The 9,452-nt window shown below is 34.2% G+C and overlaps 1 protein-coding gene across 1 annotated transcript; it reads left to right on the top strand.

Annotated features, from left to right (window-relative positions):
- The first annotated feature begins 292 nt into the window (after positions 1-292).
- LOC141647944 (protein FAR1-RELATED SEQUENCE 5-like) lies at positions 293-1,474 on the top strand. The gene has a single exon (XM_074456326.1). It carries the CDS (start codon positions 293-295, stop codon positions 1,472-1,474), a length of 1,182 nt encoding a protein of 393 aa, XP_074312427.1.
- Positions 1,475-9,452: the final 7,978 nt, after the last annotated feature.

Below are 9,452 nucleotides of genomic sequence, written 5' to 3'. Positions count from 1 at the left end.
ATTAATGAAATAGTATTATGTCTATTTGTTTGTTTACTGTCATTACCATTCAATACATTTTATATATGCTATATCAAAATGGACAACAATATTTCCTATGAACATTACCAGTAAAATAAATGTTCCTTTAAAGGCATGATAATGGACATTGGCAGGAATACATTATATATGAACCTTTATTTGTACGAAATAAATTACCAATTTTTGTAGAGCATATTAGAATTGGATTACTGCATTATTGATGCAATAATATTCAATATACTTACTTACTTAACTACTGTTGAAGCAGACAATGAGTACAAGTGATGCAACTACATCTTGTTCTACAAATAACAACTTTAAAACACCAAGAACAAGAATTGAAACATTAAATGCACTCCAGTACATTCCATTCTGTCCAGAGGAAAAGAAACCTAAAGTAGGACAAGTATTCGAAACACTGGAATCAGCAGAGTTATTCTACAAAGAATATTGTACAATCTGTGGGTTTACGCCAAGACTTGCAACAACAAAAAGGATTAAAGGCAATGAGTTACCAAACAGTTTTGCATTAAGGAATGTTGTCTGCAATAGGCAAGATGTAAAGGAAAGTAGGAAAAGGAAGAGGACTGATACTAATACTGATACTGCTGACAATGATGCACAATCTGATGTGACAGACATAAGCCGTATGAGGCCGATTACAAGAATTGACTGTCGTGCATTAGTGCAGTTCAAATACCAAGAAAATGGAACTTATATTGTTACCAGATTCGATGAAGCCCATAACCATCCACTTGCTTCGCCTGAATCTACAATATTCTTGAAAGGAAACCGAAAAATGACAAAGGTACAGAAACAATTTGTCCCAAAGTTAAAGGTGCTAAAACTAGGTGGTGTGAAACCCTATAGAGGTTGGAAGGAGCTGTGTGGAGGTTACGACAACATTGGTGCTACTGAGGTTGATTTCAAAAACTTTGTCAGGGACATAAAAACCTACATTGGTAATTTTGATGCGCAAATGTTTGTTGAGAATCTTATTGGGAAAAAAGACACATGCAGTTCATTTTACTTTGATTTTATAGTAGATGAAAACAAGTGCTTGGCTGGAGTGTTTTGGGCAGATCCGATCTGCATAAAGAACTACATGCTGTTCGGTGAGGTGTTATCAGCAGATGCTACATATGGAACAAACAAGTACGATATGGTGTTTGTGCCTTTTACAGGAGTTGATCACCACAAAAGGTGCATAACCTTTGGAGCTGGGTTGATAGGTGATGAAAGTATTAAGTGTTACACATGGCTGTTCAAGACATTTTTGGAAGCAATGGGCGGATGCCAGCCGAGAATTATAATTACTGATCAGGACAAATCAATGAAGTCGGTAGTCCCGGAAGTGTTTAAGGAGTCAACACACAGACTATGCATGTGGCACATAATGAAGAAACTAAGAGAAAAAGTCAGTTATCAACTATTTCAAGATGAGGATTTTTAGACCAGGCTTAATAGGTGTGTTTGGAACAACCAACTTGAGTCTGATGAATTCGAAGAACAACGGGGGAAGATAATGACTGATTATCAACTTATAGAACACGAATGGTTTTCAGATTTGTACGATCTCAGGGAACAGTGGATCCCTGCCTATTTTAAAGATGTTTCAATGTCTGGCTTGATGAGGGTTACTTCTAGGTCTGAGAGTGAAAACAGTTTCTTTGACAGGTTCCTCACACCTCATTTGACCCTTGTTGAGTTTTGGGTGTGCTATGAGAGTGCATTGGAAGCACAAAGACACAAGCAGTCCAAGTTGAACAGTGACAACAAACACTCTGAAATCCCACGGAAAACAAAGTCAAACCTTGAAGTCCATGCTTCTGAAATATACTCGCACAACATTTTCAAAGACTTCCAAACAGAATTGGTTGCAGCTTTGTCTGATTGCCGTTTTAAAGATGTGGAGAAGATTGATGAGACAAAAATATATATTCTAACAGACTTGCAGATGCCAAATAAGTCACGGAACGTAGCATATTCACCAGATAACATGGAGATTACTTGTTCCTGTTCTATGTTTCAGAGAATGGGCTTGTTGTGCAGGCACTGCCTTTGGATTCTACACAACCAAGATTTTCAGAAAATACCAGAACAATACATAATGCAAAGATGGACAAAAGCTACAATGAGTAAGCCTGTCTTTGATAAAGATGGCAAACTGGTAGATGTCTCTCAAAAGTTTTCTGACCGGAAAAGTTTGAGTACTGAGTTGTGGTAAGAGGTGTATTCTTGTGTCAGCGTAGCTGAGTGTGATGATAACGACATGAAGCTTTTGATTGAAAAACTGAGAGATATTAGATTGGATATGATTAGTAACAGAAGTGTTCCAGCAAAGAAGAAAGACAAGATGAAAGAAATAGAAAAGTACGTAGGCTGCAAAATACCTCATAAGTTGGTGATTTATGTTCCTAAAAAATCTAAAAACAAGGGTAGGACCAAGGGCAAGAGAATTGAATCACAAATGTTAAAAGCCCTAAAGAAGAGAGGAAAAGAGAAGAGGTACTGCAAAATATGTGGCCGCCAAGGACACAACTCTAGGACTTGCAAAGAAACAAACCATCTGAAAGGTATGTATAATTTGGTTTCTTGTTAAAGCATATTACATTAATGTTAAATAATTATTAAATTATACAAGTATAGCGCATAATGTTTACCTTCCAAAATCATGACTCTTATATGGAGGCACATAAGCTCTTTGTGCAATGAACATTATGGTTGTTCTGAAGGCACAGATGAGAATTTCAGCAATGTATATTTGGTTAACATTGAATGTATATCAATTTAGTTGTTCATTTTGGCCATTTTCTCCTTAGAAAATCTAATATTTAATTTACATTTTGTTGCATATTCACCAAATACCACCATGAAGATGACGACGATGAAGGAGATGAATCTGATGATGTGGAGGACGACGATGAAGAAGATGAATCTGATAACGAAGTGGAAGGTGCAAATTTTTGATTCAAGGATAGACATCCATAATATACACTACGAGAACATTCTTAAAGGCTTGTATGTACAATTCGATTTTACTGCCAAAGTACATTACTCTTATAGGCAAAGTATATTACATTTGTATTAAAGGATCATTATTGTTGTTCTGCAAGGAACATTCTTAAAGGCCAAAGTACATTACTCTTATAGCCAAAGTATATTACATTTGTATTATAGGATCATTATTGTTGTTCTGCAAGGAACATTCTTAAAGGCTTGTATGTACAATTCGATTTCACTGCCAAAGTACATTACTCTTATAGCCAAATTATATTACATTTGTATTAAAGGATCATTATTGTTGTTCTGCAGGGACATCATCAACTTGATTGGAATTGTTTTCCCTGAGTACAATAATTTTAAGGCGTTTTGCACAATAAACATTATTGTTGTTCTGAGAGAACATAATAAACTTTATTGAAATTTGTTTCCGGAATATAACACTCTCTTGAATTAAAATTTTTTCAAACTTCAGGTTGTTCGACTCGTAGCTTCCTCAATATATGTTACATTACTCACACACATGTCACAAACGAAACTAAAAAAGTTTTTACGGCTTGAATTCAGCATCTTCCTCATCTTCATCGTCGTATTCTTCCCATGGCAGTGGGTTTGAACGGAAATCCATTGCCTTCTTTAGTACAGCATCAAAACATACATTGCCTTCTGTTGAAATCATATATGAAATGTATTTCTTCCGCAGAATCAGTAGGGGAGCATCCTAGGAAAGTAAAGAAAACAAGGGGTTAGAACATGTAAAAATGTGTACTGAATTATGTATTAAAAATAATTGTATTACTTCTGAAACTCAGATCGCCTTTTTTAAGCCCACAGGTCCAACTTAGATTACCCTTAAATGTCTCCATATGTCTCATAACGTAAAAACGACAATCAGTCTTGTTAGTGTTGTTCCTCCACTTCATCTTTGCAAGAATAGGCTGCAGTTTTTTGATGGGGGCAACTTTTACCTTTGAAACACCGATGTCTTTCAAGTATTCTGCTAGAACATTACGCTGGCGGGGAAGGATGGAAAAAAACATTAGGACACTAATAATTATGAGCTACAATATCACAAAAATAAGAAAATTAAGACAGACCATATTTTTGGGGAAGGTACACTCTATGTAAAGTCATTGTACATTCACAATAATGAATAGAAACAACATGTAGTGCTATTAAGCAAAAGAGAGCATAAAATCTTCTAAAAGACAGTGGTCTATCGTGGAAAAATTCTTCTAGTTTTCCGTCACGATGCACATTATCAATGATGATGAACTTATACTTGTTGCTATCAATGACTAGTAAATGGTAATGCCTTTTATATATAACTGGGAAGAAGAACTGTAGATTTTAAAAGATTTAATTAGGAAACAAATAAATTAAATATAACATTCAGAAAGAGTGTATATTGTCGATGCTAACCAAATCAATTCTATCTGGGTTAACCGAGAATTGGGTAAACTCTTCTTTCATTATATCCTTAATCACCATAAAATTTTCAACAGTGTCCAGTTCTCCTTGAAGCATCATCTGTATGCAAGACAAGTAAAGTTTATGATGTTAATCAAGGGAAAAAACATTACAAAATTTACTTGTTGAAATAAGTTTATATAAATATTTGACTTACACACACAGCTGTGGTGAAAAAAAATCGATATGGCTCTGAAGAGTTTCTTCTAGATTCCTTGGCATTCAAAAGTTTTGCCCAACAATCGATCACATCACTCGTTAAATACTTAGATTGTCGTAGCGTTGCCATTTCAATACGCCGAAGAGAAATGTCACCCACATGCACAAGAAGTTCCCTGGTTCAGGACTACCAGTGTTAACTCAAAACAGGATATTGAACATTTTAAATTTAAATATTGTACATTAGTAGATATATATATATATATATATATATATATATATATATATATATATATATATATATATATATATATATATATATATATATATACCTATATATATACCTGGCTAAATCGGTATGTTTTCCTCTACTATACGGCACATAATCAGCAATTCAATTCTGAAAGTCAGTAAGAGGAGTAATAATGCATGTATCTGTGCTTAGTAAATTACGATTTGCAAGGATTCTCAAAGACTCTGGTTGACTTGTTTCATGTTCATGAACATTTTCATTGTTGATGACTTTGCCCTTGGTAGTGTCAGCACTGTCAAGCAGATTATGCTCATTTGTACTCTTGTCTTTTATCCTAGCTATGTCATTTGTATTACTCACATCTGTCATGTTGCCATTGTTCTCACAAGCATCATTACCATCTGGTATATTCCCTTCTGTACAACCTACCTCCAGTGTTCTCTTCTTAACCCTAACAGTCTCATTGTTGTCAGGGACACCAATATCATCGGTACTCTTCTCTTTCTTTCCAACTACCTCCTCTCCTATCTTTTCATCCCCAACAGTCTCATCACCCTCGTAGAATTCTTCATCAGACGAATCCAGTTTCTTTGGGAAGGGCTTCTCTTGATACTGCTTCACCTTTGTTAAAACGTCATCACAAACAATGTTGCACTTGGATGAAACCAAAGTGCAAAGATATTTGATTCTCAATATTCGAAGTCCATCCATCTACAAAAGTTAGATATCTTGAGGATAGGTAACTTATAAACAAGAACGTGCTTTTAATACTTTAAGAAAGATCATTTAATTAAACCAAAAGTACATTTACAATTATTGGATATAAATTGTTTAGAAACTTACATTGTTTTTTGTCAACCCACAAGTCCAATATCGACCCCCTTGTATGCGTTTCCATGTGTTTCATTGTGTAAATACCACGATCAACAACATTTTGATGGTTTCTCCAAGGCATTTTCAATACAACAGGCTCCATTGCTCTTACTATTTCCTTCAAATCACCAATGTCATTGAAATATTCGCCAAAGCATTCTTTGCATGGAAAAATTCAGATCAAACTGTCTAGAGAGACCGTGCAAAAAATATGACATTGTAAAAGAAAAAATAACCAATGAAAGGCAACTGAACAATTACCATATTCCAAGGTTTGTTTCCATAACGAGTTTTGGGGTTTCATCATCTTTGTTGATTATCAAGAATGACAAACTTGTTCTTCTCCATATTGAATACGAACACGTTAAAATGCTTGTCGGATATTATTGGGAAAAAAAACTGTTTTATATAAGAAAAGATTAGAAGATACAAAAGACATAAAACTTGTTACGAGAGTAAATTAGCAGCAGAAAACACTATGTATTGACTATATATATTGTTTGAGCTAACCATATCAACTTTTGTCACATCAATAATCCCAGCATGATTTAACTCATTTCTAAGATGCTTCTTGAATACTTCCAATTGTCTTTCAAATTTGAATTATTTCCTTTGCCCTTGAAATGCTTGTTGCACACACAGAACATAATATTATTCTATTAATATACACTTGTATAACATAAAATTATTGTAATATAGAATGAAATAAAATTTTACTTACAAATATGAGGGTTGAAGCAAAGAATCGACGTGGTGCTGAAGATTTTCTTTCAAGTTCATTGAAATTCAAGTAACCTGACCAACAATCAACCACAGCATCTGCTATATACCGAGGTGTTTTTAGAGATGCAAAAAGATATCGGGTACCCACGACATTCTTAAACTCAAAGAGCTTTTCAGTGGTTCAGACGTTACACAAAACAAGTCAGTTAATTACACATATGTACATTATCTTTATTAATAATGCACATAATACCCAAACGAAATGTACAGAATGATTAAATAAAAGAAACATAATTAGTAGAATAAAATATACCTAGCAAGAACAGTGCCTTTTCCCTTGGTGTAGTAGACGTAGTCAGCAATATAGTGCTGAAACTCAGATGGCTCTGTACATGGCTCAGTGTCTCCTCTTAGTAAATCAAGTTCAGTACTAATATCTAAGCGTGGATTGGGATTGGTTACCTTGGGTTCTTCACTATAATCTTCAGATAACATGCTACATACAAGGGTATTTATAAGATTATCCGTATTAGCTTCTTCCTCATTCTCCCCGTCACTATCAACGTAAAGATGGTTCGAATCATTTCGTACATTCTTGTCATCATCAGACGTTTTGTTTTTGTCACACTCCCCTTCTGACACCTCTTCCTTGTTGTCTTCATTCCCATTTTCAACTTTTTCAACTTTGTTTTCCTCAAACTCCCCTTCCGACACGTCTTCCTTGTTATCTTCATTCCCATTTTCAACTGATTCAACTTTGTCTTCCTCTGACTCCCCTTTTGACATCTCTTCCTTCTTGTGTTCATTTCCATTTTCAACTGCTTTAACTTTGTTTTCCTCTGACTCTTCTTTTGACACCTCTTCCTTGTTATGTTCATTCACATTGTAAACTAATTCACCTTCTTTTCTCAATGCACAAGGCTTCTGGAGTAGTTGAAATGTATCAAAATAATGAACAATACACTTAAGCACCAAGTTAACATAATATAAAAAAAATATGATCAACATATTTACCTTTTTGTATGTATAAAAAATCGGCCTCTTCAATGACATGCTTTCAACCTGAATACTATTTTTTAAAGTTATGTTTACATTATTCAAAGCTTCAAGAACCAAAGGATGATTACTAACATCATTCTCAGCAGCAGGAACAGCATCTGGAATATCAGCAACATTAGTACCAAAAGAACTTTCACTATCAGCGGAGCTGTGCTCATTTGACAAATTGAGTAAACTAAATGCATGATCACAGAGCTTCTTAGCAGTCTTGTTCTCCTTAATTATTGATGCTCCTTTTTCTAACTTAGCCTTAACAGATGATATGTTCTGAGCTAAACTAGTTATACATTTAGCAAGATCAAGAATATACTCCTCGGTGTAGTCCTTTGTTTGATAGACAGATTCGACACCTGTATTGTCAACCACCTCCTCCATTGGTGCTTCCAACTTACCATTTCCAAACATACCGCTTTTCATCTCATCCTTCTATCTCAATGATAACAAACTACTAGTCCAACCTACCAACGTATAATAATCTCTTTCAACTTTTCGTTCCACATGAACAACGCGATCAACATAGATGAGCTGTAAAAAAAAATTAAAAAACAAAATTAATTAGAAGAGAATGAAAACGTACCTTGCAATGTTAAATTAATTTATGAACTTCAAATATATTTTTTTAGACTTCTTACCTCTAAAAACAACAGTGGCCCGCCGAAGTGAGTCTCCTTTTCCACCCACTCAATCTTGCTTTCTTGGAGACTTTTTAACAAAAAGGAACACCAATTGTAATCTTTGATTTCATCAACATTCATCAATGATTTCAAAACATGATGATTAACCAAAGGCTTTTGGGTGTTTCTCATTAGCAAAGAAACAGCAAACACAACAAAGTTAACCTTGAATTCATCACCACCATGATCATGATTTATCAACCAATTCTCAAGCGTTTTGAGTGTAACTTGTCCATATTTTATACCAAGTTGTTGTTTCCATTTGCCATAAAACTCTTGAAACTCTTCTGATTCAGTATGAGTTTTGGATAATTCAACTGTTTTAGGGCCTATTGGAAATCCAAATGTTGATCTTACATCAGAAACCTTCTAGAACAACTTCTCACCATCAAGAAGATCAATACAGTTTTGGTATGGGTTATACTGCTTAATTAACCAGTACCCAAGCTCTAAAGGAATGGAATGAACTCTTAACCAAAACAGCCCACTAAATCCAATCTCTTCTAGCGCGCACCACTGTTTGTATGACAAACGTTCTTATTACTTACTTAATAAACAAATTGTTACTATTTGTATGACAAACGAAGAGAAATCAAACTTCTGCTTACACTTGGAACCCAATACCATGTTATTACTTACTTTACCCGTTTGAGGACTTTCTTTCTTTGCAGTAACAATTTGTTTATTAACAGAAACAATTTGTTTCTTAACTGCAAGATCATCGTCACTTTCTTCATTTATCTTCTTTGCGAAAGATTGTATAGACTTAGATTTACTGTTAATAGTAGCTGATTTACGCTTTCTTGTAAATGGAGCACACTTATTTTTACCATCAGTGCAACTTTCAGTTGGTGGAAAAATAAAAGTAACTTTTCTCCGCTTTTGAGATTTTTTATCTTCCTGCTCCATAGTCTGTAATAATAAAATGAAATTACAAAACAAGTAGAGATAATCAGCCGTTACCTAATTTTAGGAAATGTACATTAATCACATATATAATGTTCTTTTAGATGATTCAGAACAATTTCTATATTAATAACAAACGGCACATTAATTTAAGCTGAATGTACATTATATTATTACCTTAAATTAAAAATCCAAAAATTAACAAGTAGAGATAATTAGCAGTTACCTAATTTTAGGAAATGTACATTAATCACAAATATAATGTTCTTTACATGTTTCAGAACAGTTCCTATATTAAAAACAAACGGCAC

The sequence above is a fragment of the Silene latifolia genome, chromosome 1, assembly GCF_048544455.1.
Source record: "Silene latifolia isolate original U9 population chromosome 1, ASM4854445v1, whole genome shotgun sequence".
NCBI classification, from domain to species: domain Eukaryota; kingdom Viridiplantae; phylum Streptophyta; class Magnoliopsida; order Caryophyllales; family Caryophyllaceae; genus Silene; species Silene latifolia.
Note: the sequence above shows the minus strand (reverse complement) of the source record. Positions and strands in the feature narration are given on the sequence as shown.

Excerpts from the sequence above, each read along its gene's own strand:
- LOC141647944 (XM_074456326.1), top strand. The coding sequence starts at position 293 with ATGAGTACAAGTGATGCAACTACATCTTGTTCTACAAATAACAACTTT.